Source organism: Pelodiscus sinensis, chromosome 19 (genome assembly GCF_049634645.1).
Source record: "Pelodiscus sinensis isolate JC-2024 chromosome 19, ASM4963464v1, whole genome shotgun sequence".
NCBI lineage: Eukaryota > Metazoa > Chordata > Testudines > Trionychidae > Pelodiscus > Pelodiscus sinensis.
The window spans coordinates 2206543-2219764 of NC_134729.1; the positions used below are offsets into that span (position 1 = coordinate 2206543).

The window sequence follows — 13222 nt, forward strand, 5'->3', positions numbered from 1 at the left end:
CATGCAGTGTAGACGCTCCACAAGTTTTTGCACAAGAACAGCTGTTCTTGCGCAAAAAGCCTGCAGTGTAGACGTAGCTAACGGTGTATTCTGATTTCACACAGGCTGTGTCTAGACTGGCCAGTTTTTCCAGAAAATGAGCCGCTTTTCCGGAAAAACTTGCCAGCTGTCTACACTGGCCGCTTGAATTTCCGCAAGAACACTGACGATCACATGTAAGATTGTCAGTGTTCTTGCGGAAATACTATGCTGCTCCCGTTTGGGAAAAAGCCCTCTTGGGCAAATGCTTTTGTGCAAGAGGGCCAGTGTAGACAACACGGTATTGTTTTGCGCAAAAAAGCCCCGATCGTGAAAATGGCTATCGGGGCTTTCTTGCGCAAAACTGCGTCTAGATTGGCACGGACGCTTTTCCGCAAAAAGCATTTGCGGAAAATCATGCCAGTGTAGATGTAGCCATAGAGTTTTTTTCTCACTTTTGGGACTCTTTTATCACAGCCATTTTCCTCCCATTATTTTTTTTAAATAGTCTTGCGTCTTCGGTAAAAAAAAAAAAAAAAATTCTGGTTAGAACGAGGGACGTGGAAATGTAACCACATACACGGTTAACCTGGGCTCTTTGGGTAACATTCACAGTTACACACTGGTTCCCGGGGAGCTTCCCACCATCCTGCAGAGGCAGCACTGCAGAGGGAGGCAGGCGGGGGCTGCTATGTGTGGGGAGCCAATTTAAAAGCCAACTACCCATGTGTACCAGCTCCCAGGGAGCTGCCTGCTCCCCTGTGCAGCGGCACGGGGCAGCAGGCGGGAGCCGGTATGTGTGGGAAACCAGCTTAAAATCCGGCACCCTGAGCACGCCGGATCTGGGGCGCAGACTGCCGCCCTGTGTGTAACCGCGGAGAAATGCCAGTGGTTCCATGATTACTTAAACGCACTTTAACATCCCTAGTTAGCACAAAGACTAGCAAAATCTGGAACTGCACTACCATCATCCTGGTCTAGGGGCTGGGTTGCTCCATTGCATGGGGCCCATTGGTAATTTACAGCTGTGACGTTAACAGAAGAGCTCAGAGCCTGGCGATCATGGGTTTTGCTCAGAACTGGAAAGAGTCGACGGTATTGGCAATGTTTTAAGAAGTGAGGCAACCTGGAGATGGGGCAAATGTAAACCCCCTCAAGGGCGTTTGAAACCATTTGTTCACAGAGAAGCTGATTTTACCCATAGTCAGCTGCCTCCCCGCCTTGCTGACTCATCTCCTCCCCTCTCCTCCCCCTTATCTCTGGTCATCAGAATGTCTTTGTGTGTTGAAACTGCCCAGATAACAAGAGGAATGCTATAAAGAAACTGCTTTGGAAGGGCAAAACCTTTCAGCCTCCGCGGGGAGGAAAGAGACATTTCTGTGGTCCGGATGTGGACTGCATCACTTGGTGGTTGAGAAGAACTGACTAGTGAAAACGTCTAGTGATGTAGCGGTATTGGTTCCAAGCTACTAGCCGGACGAGGTGGGTGAAGTAATATCTATTATTGGGCCAGCTGCTGTTGGCGAGAGACTAGAGACAAGCTTTCCGGGTTAGGCAGAGCTCTCTCCAGGTGAAAACGGGCAGAGAAAGGTGGGAGTTTGTGAAGCTGTGGTCACATTGGGTGGGGGTAGCGTTGTTAATAGAGGGAGAATGGCGAACTGGAAATACCAAAGGGATTAGGCTAAACTTTGGAGGAGGGGCAGGGACCATCTCGTGTGCCTGTGTTTGAACAGGGCCTAGTACAGGAAGGTGCTGGTCTGTTACTGTGGCTTGTAGCTGCTACCACAGTCCAAATAATGGACCATAAAGAAGAGCAGCATGTCGGTGTGAGATGACGTTGAAAGGGGCTGGGATACCATTGTGGGGGAGCACAGTATAAATGCCTAAATGAACCATGTGGTCCTGGTCAGAGTTTTGGGGAGGGATCTACAAATCTGCCTGAAGCTTGCTTAAAAACCAGCAACTGCTCCAGTGTGGGAAATTCATGAGGCCAGGAGCCAGGGCAGATCAAAGCGCAGCACCAGCAAGAGTCTCTGTAACCTGCTCTCCATTTGTGACCTGGCTAGGTTTCTCCTTGTCTGAAAAAGTCCCCTATCTTACAATGACTGGCCAGCAGACATCAGCTGTTCAGGCTTCCCTGCTGGGAAGCAGAGTTGCAAGAACCTAGGAGGGCTGGCTGGGCTGAAGTGTGTGCCTGGGTCCGGGTTTGTCCAGGAGAATGGACTGTTGGCTGCAGAGACATTGAATGTCGACTCTGAACAAAAGAGGCTCTGTATTTGCCTTGGCGACTCGAGGGTGTGGCTGTTAACAATCTTCCGAAGTTACCTGTTGGCATTTTTAAAGTTCAAGGAGGCGTGCAGGCCAGCTGCTGCCCTTCATGTTCTAGAACAGCGGTTCCCAAACTTTTCGGCATCACGCCCCCTTTTTGATTTTTGAAAAACCCTCACCCCCCCCAAACAGCAAAACTTGTTGAGGACCCTCCCCCCCCCGCAAAAAAAAGGAACTGACCGGGAGCAGCATAACTTGATGGGGGGGGTTGCCTCGCGCACCCCCTGGGAATTCTTCACGCCCCCCAGTTTGGGAACCTATGTTCTAGAACAAGATAATTGGGAGGAAACATCTTCATCAGAAATGCCTGACAGAGCTGCGTTGTCTAGTAATCAGCCTCAAAAATGTATTCCTCCTTCCAGGGCCATGAGGGTAGGTGCAGGGTCTCTCTGAATCCTTCCTTGAGAGCTCTTTCGACCGTGTCTGTTTGCCCTTGCTTCTGTGTTTATTGGCACTCGCAGGCCTGACTGACCTTTTGATTTTAGTTCCAGGGAGTTTTATGGGATCAGCATGTGGCTGTGTGTTGCATTATTGGCAATGCTGCACACAATAAAACCCACACGTGATTTCAGTGACTCCTCTGACCTAAGAGAGCAAACCCGTGGCTTTCTGCAGGGACCACGTTTATCTAGAGGGTCTTATAGAATCCTAGAACTGGAACGGACCTCGAGAGGTCACCAAGTCCTGTCCCTTGCCCTCACGGCAGGACCCAGCACTGTCTAGATCAGTGTCTCTCAAAGTGGTCCACGAAACCACTTTGAGAAGCGTGTTAACTGGCTGCCTCGTGGCTCCTGTTGACTCCATTTTGCCGTTTGCAGCCATGAGGAGCCGTGGGAAGCAGTGGCCTGAAATATGACGGTGTTTCCTCCACGCTTTCCCTTGCGTGTGCCACACATTAGTACAGAGGAATGGAAACGGTCCAGCGTCAGGTTTGAGTAGTATGCTGTAATAATGGAACAGGTCAGTGAACAATGCTTTCAGGCTTGTGTACTAAGAGTTTGCTGCCCGGATGGGCATGGTGAATGGATGTGTCAGGAGAGTTTAAAGTGGACTAGGGCTTGTAGCTTGTCAGCAGCGATAGTAGGAAACCGGTTTATCTCTCGCCCAAAGAGAAATGTGTTTTGCAAGGAGATATTTAGGTCAGTCTCTTTCTGTAACGAATGCTTGCCATGTGATTATCGTCTTCTCTTTTGCCTTCATTAACCTCTCTGAGGCTGGTGTTAATAGAACTTGCTGCAGAAATAAGCCACTTGCTTCCTTCTGGGAACTTGCTTGGGGGGAAATGCAATGTGTTGATGAATCTGTTCTTTCTTGGTTTTAGAATTGAGCTTTTAGCAGAACAGCTTCTAAAAAATAAATCTATAAAACTTTTAACGTCCAAAGGGAGGACGTGTAAGGCTTGTGCCCTGTAAATAGGGTTCCGTGGATCTATGGATAAAGTTTTCAAAAGTTCCCAAGTCTCATTAAAAGTCAGCAAGACTTAGGCTCTTAAGTTTCTCATTAAAAATGACTTCTTGGTCACTTAGGTGCTTTTGGAGCCTTAGACTTTATAGTGACCACATCCACTGTAAACTGACCTGAAAGCTGTCTCTATTACCCGGTAGAACAGAGGCGGGAAACCAAAGGCCCAGGGGCTGGATGCGGCCTCTGTCTTGCGTGGATTAGACCCCCAAATCACAGGGCTGGAGCACACAATCTACTAGCCTGGGTCCCCCCCAGGATCCGGTGTGGGAGTGGAATGTGCGGAGTCCCTTTCTCCTCAGTCAGGGGCCACGTCAGTGAAGGTTTGGGTTGTTTTTTTTTATGGCTAAGATTTGATGTGGTTACACGATTGATTAAATGACTCGCTATCTAACATCCTGAGCTTTTACCAGCCGAGGAACATTTGAGGCCTAGTATAAAAATCATTGGCCGCTCTTGTTCTGAAAGAGCAGTCAACATAAGTCACATGCTTCCATAACTAAGATGGGTCAAAGTTTGATCTAACCTTGAAGATGGGAACCCGTCTAGGAGGCTTATGCAAACTAAGTCTAAGCCTGAACTACTGTCTTCTTGATCTAAAAGAATCTCTTTGGAATTAAATCTTGCTGTTGCTTGACATAATCTGCTGCTGCTGCAGCTGCTGCAGACGGTGGTACTTCCCATGGCATTGGATCAGTGGTGGTCTTTTCCACCTGTTTTAATTACCACACTTGGTCAGAAGTGTAGCCTCTGCAGCAGAATGCTGTGTTGTGGCAGCGTTCAGATCTGTAAGGGTTGTGTGTGTGAGATACAGGTTGAACCTCTCTAGTCCTGCATAGGGGTGTTGAATTGCAGTTAGTGAGCTAATTGAGTACTCAGTGGAATTTCTGTCGACTACTTGATAAATCAATGGGGTATGTCTACACTAGGTTATTAATTCGAGCGAGATAGGCAAATCAGGCAACCGGAGTTGCAAATGAAGCCCAGGATTAAAATATCCTAGGCTTTATTTGCATGTTCCTGTCCGGCTGCCATTTTTAAATCCCCCTTAGTTCAAACGAACTGCCCACGGCTACACACGGCAGTTTAAAGTTAATCTGAACTAAATCCTTAGTTTGGATTAACTGTTACACCTCATTCCCCGAGGAGCTGGCTTAAAAGTGGTTACACGTTTACCGGAATAAACCCTTTTTAACATCCTTAGTAGCAAATTTCATTGAGCCATGAGGTGCATAGAGCACATAGAACTCTGCGTTCATTTGTTGTTCTAGAATAAACCATTTAAAATCTTCAGCATATTTGAGCAGATAAATAGTAGAGTTGCCCCCTCTAAAGAACAGGGGCTGTGCCATTTCAATTGAGTAAATTGCTCTGAAGGAGGCAGGAAGTCTCTTGTGTTCTCTGAAAGAGGCCGAAAGTCTCTTGTGGGTTTTCTTGTGCTGATTTGTTCAGAATGGAATGTGTGAACTGTAATTAGGCTTTGAACACCTCAACGTGGGCACAAATTCACTTACTGTTCACAGCCAATTAAGTTTTTCCTTGTATGCCCCTGTTAAGATGGACTTGAGGAAGATAACATTGTGAGCAAAAATACCACGTTAATATCCAACCGAGGACAGGTACGTGTTTTACATACCGTGCTTAGGTGTTATCCGTGTTTGCGGATTTTTGTAAGTTGGCATTTGGAGGCTGCCAGCTTTCATCTGAAACGCTGCCCCCTTCCTCAAAAGGAGGGGGTCTGGTAGAAGAGCATTCTGATGGTTGGGCGCTAAGGATGATCTTAATCTCAGTATGCCATAGCTCAATTCATGGGTGCTGGTTCTACACACAAGAGAATTTCCCCTCTTTCCTAACTCCTTGCTGTGGTTTCACTGTTTGTGTCACAATTTAGGGCAAATCTGCTGTTTCCCTTCTGGGAAGGAGCATGGCGGAAAGGGATCTAGGGGTCATAGTGGACCACAAGTTGAATATGAGTCAGCAGTGTGATGCTGTTGCAAAAAAAGCAAATATGATTCTAGGTTGTATCAACAGGTGTGTTGTAAGCAAAACTCGTGAAGTCATTCTGCCGCTCTACTCTGCACTAGTTAGGCCTCAGCTGGAGTACTGTGTCCAGTTCTGGGCACCACATTTCAAGAAAGATGTGGAGAAATTGGAAAGGGTACAGAGAAGAGCGACAAGAATGATGAAAGGTTTAGAGAACATGACCTATGAAGCCAGGCTTCACAAACTGGGCTTGTTTAGTTTGGAAAAAAGAAGATTAAGGGGGGACATGATAGCGGTTTTCAAATATCTAAAAGGGTGTCACAAGGAGGAAGGAGAAAATTTGTTCCTCTTGGTTACTGAGGACAGGACAAGGAGTAATGGGCTTAAAGTGCAGCAGGGGAGGTTTAGATTGGACATTAGGAAAAAATTCCTAACTGTCAGGGTGGTCAAATATTGGAATAAATTGCCAAGGGAGGTGGTGGAATCTCCCTCTCTGGAGATATTTAAGAACAGGTTAGATAGACATCTGTCAGGGATGGTGTAGATGGAGCTTGGTCCTGCCTTGAGGGCGGGGGGCTGGACTTGATGAATTCTCATGGTCCCTTCCAGTCCTATGATTCTATGATTCTATGTGCCTCTTTCCCCCTCCCGGGCTTCTGGTTCCTGCACTGCCCTCTCTCCGTGTTTCTCTCCTTCCTGACCACGGTTTCTCCAGCCTGTGCAGTTGCTTTCCCAGGAAGCCAGACGACCTAAACAGGCCAGTGTCTGACGTTTACTTTCTTTTGAAGGCTGTGACCAATGTAATGACCAGCAATTAGGAGTTACCACACAGCTCTTTGTAAGCAAGCACATTTCTTCGTAAGGTACCAGCATTATGGAGAAACAAACCAAACAAAACCCTCTGCAAGCATGCGATTAAGCTTATCGGAGATCACCCATCAGTCGTATGGGGCCCGTGTCGAGCAATGGCCTTCCAGACCTTCCTAGGAAGGAGTAAATTGGACAGAAGGTCCAGTTTGTTTGATGGCTGGATCAAGAAGAAGGCCTTCAGTCAGTTTAAACTCAGGCTGTTTACCTATAGTTGCTTTTTTTTAATCTGCTGGTCTCTAGACAATCTGGTTTGAACTAGTCTTGGTCACCCTGTCTGGGATGGGGCGCCTCTGTGAGGGAGTAACGTGGTTGAGTCGCCTTCATCAGCACCCACTGATTAGTTTTTGTGGGAGCTGTAGTATTTCCCATCCTCCCACCCCCTGTCCTCCCCCAGAATAGAACACATACTGTTCATTTAAAACAGGCCCCAGCGATGGGGTTGAAGTGTCTGTCATAATTAACACTAATCCTGGCACTAGAAACTGTAAGGACTTATTTTCGCGTGAATGAATTTAGGTAGCCTGCTTCCCTCCCTCCCCCCGATTCTTATTTTACGTTCCCAAGGGGCACGTTTACGTCAAGCAGGCTTTTTCCGACTCAGATCCATATGCAAACCTCTATTTCTAATAATTAGCGAAACCCTTTTAAAGCCGGGGAAGAGCTGTATACATTCTGAGTGTGCTGCGATTGCGATTTAATCTGCTAGAAGTTGCTAGTTCTAGAGTCCACATTGCAGCTGCTCTTTCTTCTTCTCCCTGATTCATGCAGCGTCCGTGTGTCGCATTCTTCCCCTAACAATGCTCTTTTCCATTCTCTTTTGCAGTTAACGTGACCCAGTCTCAGGATTCCCCCTCCAGTCAGAGGTCCTCCACCATGGCACCTGGCAAGGAGCGGAAAATATTATATGGTAACACTCCACACGTGTGTGCACGTTAGGAACTTAGCAATCGTTTTACAGGATCAGACCAGTTGTCCATCTAGCTCAATACCTTGTCTCGGGCGTGGCTGATACCAGACTCCTTTGCAGTGGTTCCCAAACTTTTCGGCATTACACCTCCTTTTTGATTTTTGAGAAACCCTCACCTCTCTCCCCCGCCCCTCCCAATAGCAGGAAAACTTGTTGAGCGGAGAAGAGGAAAAAAAAAAAAAAAAAAAGGAACCGACCGCAGCCGAAAAACAAAAATAGCAGCAAAACTTATGGGGGCATTGACAAGGGGAGGGACTGGGTCACTTCACGCCTCCCCTGGAATTTCTTTATGCCCCCCAGTTTGGGAACCCATGCAGGAAGATGCAAAAACTCTCATAAAAAACAACCATAAGTCATTCTAGGCAAAGTGTTTTTCCTGATTCGATGCAATTTCCATCCCTCTCATGTGAACTGGTAAGGTTATAGATGGGAAGCAGTGTTCCCAATAAGCTGAACTAAGGAATTTAGGGGGGCATTTCCCTGTGAAATTTGGGTGCCTCTGTCTGTTGGGTCGCTCTCTGGTAGAACTAAGACCTTCTGGCTGACCTGTTCTGGTAGGACGCACACAGGGGTGGGGAACCTCAAGCCCCCACAGCGTGGGGGAGCCCGCGGTGGCGCTCCAGCCTCCCCGCTGCTGCTCCACCACAGGGCTGGAGCACATAAAATCTGCTAGGTGGGGGCCCCCTAGGCTCCGGGGTGCAAGGCGAATGTGGGGAGGGTTTTGAGGCCGGGGAGGCGGGTCACATCACTGCAGGGGTTGGTTTGTTTGGTTTTTTGCTTCTCATTTGTGTCCAGCTCCCGACTGATTTTTCTGTGGGTCAGCGGCCTCCGACCCAAAAAAGGTTCCCCACCCCTGCTGTGCACCTTTGAGATGAGCTGTTCCAAATGGGTGATACTCGTAGCTGAAGCCAGTTCTCAAGCTGTCCCTTCCCAGCACCACTCCGCAATCGATTGATTGTTCCTATCCCTTCCCTAGCTTTGTGTAACTAGCTGAGCAAGGTGTTGTGCAACCAAAGCTACTGAGCGAAGAAACACAGGCAGGTGCTGTGGCTTTAAATATATAAACATCCCTGCTGACAGGCAGGTGAAGTGCTTGGGAGGCGGGGAGAGGAGGAGGAATAGCCAGCTTCAGGTTGCTTTGATGATGCAACTGGAAACTCGGTGAGAGCGCCCATGAGTGAGCCCAAGCTGCGCTTTTACTTCTCTGGTCCTAAATGGTCACTTTTGCCCTGGGCCAAGGAGGCAGGATTAGGTTGGATGCTGTATTTCATCTCTTGTACCTAAAGCGTAATGCCCGGAGGCAGTTACCAGAGTGAGTAAAACCTGGGGGCTGGACTTGGCTTCTGTCCGGGGCTGGGGAGGTGCGGAGTGGAGTGAAAGGACGTGATGTGAAAGTTGTTGGTTAGAATTCTGACCCTATGTCCCTGACTTACAACCTAAAGTCAGATCCTGCCCGGGAAGTTGAGCGGGATTGGGTGTCTGCTGCGTGTTCTCTGTTGGATCTGGAGTGCGGGGAAGTGAGCCTTCACGTCCAAAAATCTAACAAACGGTGCCTTGTACCTCCCGGACGCTGAATTCAGAGCACTAGCAGCACCTAGGGGTTCACGCTGCACTTCCAGACGTGTCGCCAAAGACAGGGAGGGGTTCTGAGAGGGCTCAGGTGGGTTTGAAGGAAGGCGCGGGAGAGGCTGAGTCGCGTTCGCACGTGAAATCCCAGCAGCCGCGGAGTCGGAACTTCATTTCCCCCAGAGCCTTGGGAGCTTGAGCAGCCTCGTCCTGTTTTAAATCAAAATAAATTAACCCTCCACCACCGTGCCTCACTCTCCCGCGAGAGCGAGAGCTGCCGCGTGTCGAGTGGGGAGCCCTGGGTCCTTGCAGTCGCTGCTTTCTATGGATTTACCATCCCTACGTTTCATTCCTCCGTGTGTTCCCAGTCTCCCTCCCTCCCCCCCCCCCCCCGACCATCCAGTCCTGGCAAAGGAAGGCAGCGGGCGGCAGGTTTCAAATGGAACGTGCATCATTTCTGACCAGCGACGCCTCCCTTGTGCTGACTCCTGTCCTTTCGTCAATGCAGAGGAAATCCCCGAAGACCACAGCGAGGCCATCAGCACGATCTACAGCACGGCGGTCGCGCAGCAGCCGCCGGAGTCCAGCGATGAGCCATTCGCCACCTATTTCGACGAGAAGGTCCCTATTCCTGACGATGAAAAGGTCAGTGTGGCTGGGCCCTGGGCTTTGCCAGCCCGCCTGCGAGGGGAAAGCGGTCGCAGCCTGATGGCTTTGTGGCGTAAACGGAGGCGCTCGGTAGGAGAGCTGGCTGCCCGTGTCTCTCCATGGAGAGCTACTCTGAGAAGGAGGGGCAGTGTCTGCCGTGGGGTTCAGTGACCCAGCTAAAACCAACCGAGCGACTCTCGGCCACAAAGCGAGTTCGCTACCTGCTGTGGATGCCAGATACCCATCCGACGGCTGCTGCATTTACAGGCTGACGCTCCGTTATCCGGACTTCCCTAGTCCGGCAGCACCCCTGGTCCGGCATCGTCAGGGTGACCCCAGGTGGCCAGGAGCGTTGCCACATTAGGGCAGGTGGAGCGCAGAGTCCCGGGCGGCAGTGGGGCTATTGGGGAGAACCCCCGGCGGCAGCGGAACTGCTGGGTGGAGCTTGGAGTCCCTCCCCTGCCCACCCCGGGTGGCAGCAGAGCCGGGCTGGGGGAGCAAAGCCCCAGGTAGTAGCGGGGCGGCCAGGAGGAAAAGCGGAGACCCGAGTGCTTGATCTCCCCTGGTCTGGCATACTGCCTGGTCGGGCAAGTCAGGTCCCGAAGGTGCCGTGCTGGGGGGGGGGGGGTCTGCTTACCCGAAACAGCAACTGCTCCTTGTGCCATCTCTGCCGGGGTTGGCAGGCTTCTCCAGACTCTCTGTTTCGAGGGAATGGGCACCTCACATGAGGATGGGCGCAGCCCCGCTCCTGCCTTCTGTCAAGTTTCCCAGCCGCGCTGTTTCCACAAGACACGTAGTGTATGATCCCAGGCGGGAATTGGCTTTGCTTGCACCAAGAACAGCAAGTCACGGTAGCTAAGCTGGGCTGAGCAGTACGGTCCTTCACGAGGCGCCCTGCACGGGATGCGGTTGCTGTCTCTGTCTAGAGCAGGCAAACCAGCGCTTGTCGGGATTGCTTGCAAGTCAGCTTGCTGTTACCCCCAGCTAAGGTGGCAGCGACCCTGAAGGTCTCAAAATCAAGGGATGCACGTTGGAATTCAAAATAGAGAGACCGATAAGGGACCGGAGAGAGCTTGCCAGGGCTGGCTAGGATTTTGCTGGCAGCTGAAAAAGCTCGGAAGCCCCTCTTACCAATTTTTTTGCCTTAAAAAAGGGCCGGGGCCTGGAGGCCGTGCTCTGTTTGGCATCTGCTCCCGGCTTCGGTGCAGAGCGGAGTCTTAACCTCTCCATCGTCTCTTCTGTTTTGCAGCATCCGTGGTTTAGCTTCCGCAAACTCTGGGCCTTCACCGGGCCCGGCTTTCTCATGAGCATCGCCTACCTGGACCCAGGCAACATCGAGTCGGATTTACAGTCAGGCGCCGTCGCCGGGTTTAAGGTCAGTGGGACGTTTTCCAAGTGGGGAAGCAACCGCGGCTTCTATCTACACAGGACTACTCAATTTCGGAAGCCCCGGGGGCCACAATGATACTCACAGCACATGCCACGGGCTGCAACTTATGTGTGGTTGCATAGACATGTAAATACACATGCAAATAGCTTTTCACACTGACGGGCATGAATACAAAGATTAAGGAAAACCGCACAACACACAGGCCCCGTTTAAGTCAGTTCTGCTGATATTAATAAAATGCAATAGTTACCTGATTTCCACCCATATGACAGCACTTTTCCGGGCCTGTCATTGCTCATGAATTTTAACTACTAAAACCCATATCAACAGAAGACCATTATATTGACGACTCTTTTGTTTTGGCTCCCACCTGTGGGCCATGTGCTGAGTCCCATGTAAACCCAAACCACACCACAGGCCGCAGACAAATGGGCTGTGGGCCGCATGTTCAGTAGCCCGGGTCTAGATGAAGGCGCTGACCCAGTGCCAGGCTAAATGCCGGTGGGCCTGCTCAGCACTGTGGTACTGAAAAGTTTGGCCAAACTCCCTGCTGCTCGGTGTTGCTTGGGAGTTACCGTAGTCTACGCTTTATGCTGCAGGAGCATCAACTCCAGCTGGGGTTTGTGCCTTGACCCGGGTGAGGAGTAGGTTGATGCCTGTGTGTGAAACAGGGCAACAAAATCATAGAATCATAGAATCATAGAATAATAGGACTGGAAGGGACCTCAAGAGGTCATCGAGTCCAGCCCCCCGCCCTCAAGGCAGGACCAAGCTCCACCTACACCATCCCTGACAGATGTCTATCTAACCTGTTCTTAAATATCTCCAGAGAGGGAGATTCCACCACCTCCCTTGGCAATTTATTCCAATATTTGACCACCCTGACAGTTAGGAATTTTTTCCTAAAAAAAATGGCTTGCAAGGTTTATTTGCCGGCAGCCCCTTGTGCGTGTGTCTGCCAGGCTTGTAGAACCAAGCGTGGGATCCCAGCCGGCCGGCACTTTCAAATGGATCGACTACGTTCCCGGCTTCTGCTAGCAAGGGGGCCTTTAGAGGGCACCGTAATCTCAGGAGACCCAGATCCTGACTTGTCCGCCTCCTCGCTCGGGGCTACTTTGCATCCTTGCGTCTCTTTCAGCTGCTCTGGGTCCTGCTGCTGGCCACGGTCATCGGTCTCCTCCTGCAGCGTCTGGCAGCCAGGCTGGGGGTGGTCACAGGGCTGCACCTAGCAGAAGTCTGCAACCGGCAGTATCAAAAGGTGGGTGAGCCGAAGGCCTTTGGACTCGGAACGGGGACTCTGGATGCTGTTCCCACGCACCGGGCTGCTCGGCTCGGCTGAGAGGTTTGGCACGTCACTGAGAACAAAGCTTTCTGAATGACTGGGACCCAGGAACGCAGAGGAGTTGAAATTTCAGGAAGAGGGGGAGGCGAGCAGGCATGTTGCTTCCCCCTCCCCTCCTCCCCCGTGCCTTCAAAATGTGTCTGAACTCTGCAAGGCTTGGGGATGGTAGCCGTGGCGTCTCCGCCGTTGATTCAAACTGGTGCTTCCTCCCTTGCCTGAGGGCTGCTCTACAGCAGTCACTACAGTGGCACAGCTGTATTGCAGATGCTGTCCCTGTGGAACTCCTTGCCGGAGGATGTTGTGAAGGCCAGAAATTTAACAGGGTTCAAAAAAGAGCTAGATTGATTCATGGAGGACAGATCCATCAATGGCGTAGGGACGGTGTCCTGAGCCTGTTTGTCAGAAGCTGGGAATGGGTGACACTTGGTGAATCCCTGTTCTGTTCATTCCCTCTGGGGCACCTGGCATTGGCCACCGTCAGAAGAGAGGACACTAGGTTAGATGGACCATTGGTCTGATCCATTCTGGCTGCTCTTACGTTCCAGCTCTCCCGTCGCTTCTCCCACCAACATAGCGTTGTCCACCCCGGCGCTTAGGTCCCCGTAAGTTATGTCTCTCAGGGAGTGGTTTTTCCAAGCCCTTGAGCAAG

The 13222-nt window shown here is 50.6% G+C and overlaps 1 protein-coding gene across 5 annotated transcripts in view; it reads left to right on the forward strand.

The window, feature by feature from the left end:
• Positions 1 to 13222, forward strand: part of SLC11A2 (solute carrier family 11 member 2) — a 42769-nt gene that overhangs the window by 6329 nt on the left and 23218 nt on the right. For 3 of the 5 annotated variants that reach the window (XM_075901700.1, XM_075901703.1, XM_075901702.1), the window contains exons 2-5: positions 7484 to 7567; positions 9702 to 9838; positions 11091 to 11216; positions 12370 to 12489. In XM_075901700.1, the coding sequence (XP_075757815.1) occupies positions 7534 to 7567; positions 9702 to 9838; positions 11091 to 11216; positions 12370 to 12489 (417 nt within the window). In that variant the 5' untranslated portion in view covers positions 7484 to 7533. Of the gene's footprint in view, positions 1 to 1324; positions 1501 to 7483; positions 7568 to 8749; positions 8940 to 9701; positions 9839 to 11090; positions 11217 to 12369; positions 12490 to 13222 lie in introns of those variants that run through there. The other 2 variants (XM_075901701.1, XM_075901704.1) reach the window with 2 other exon arrangements.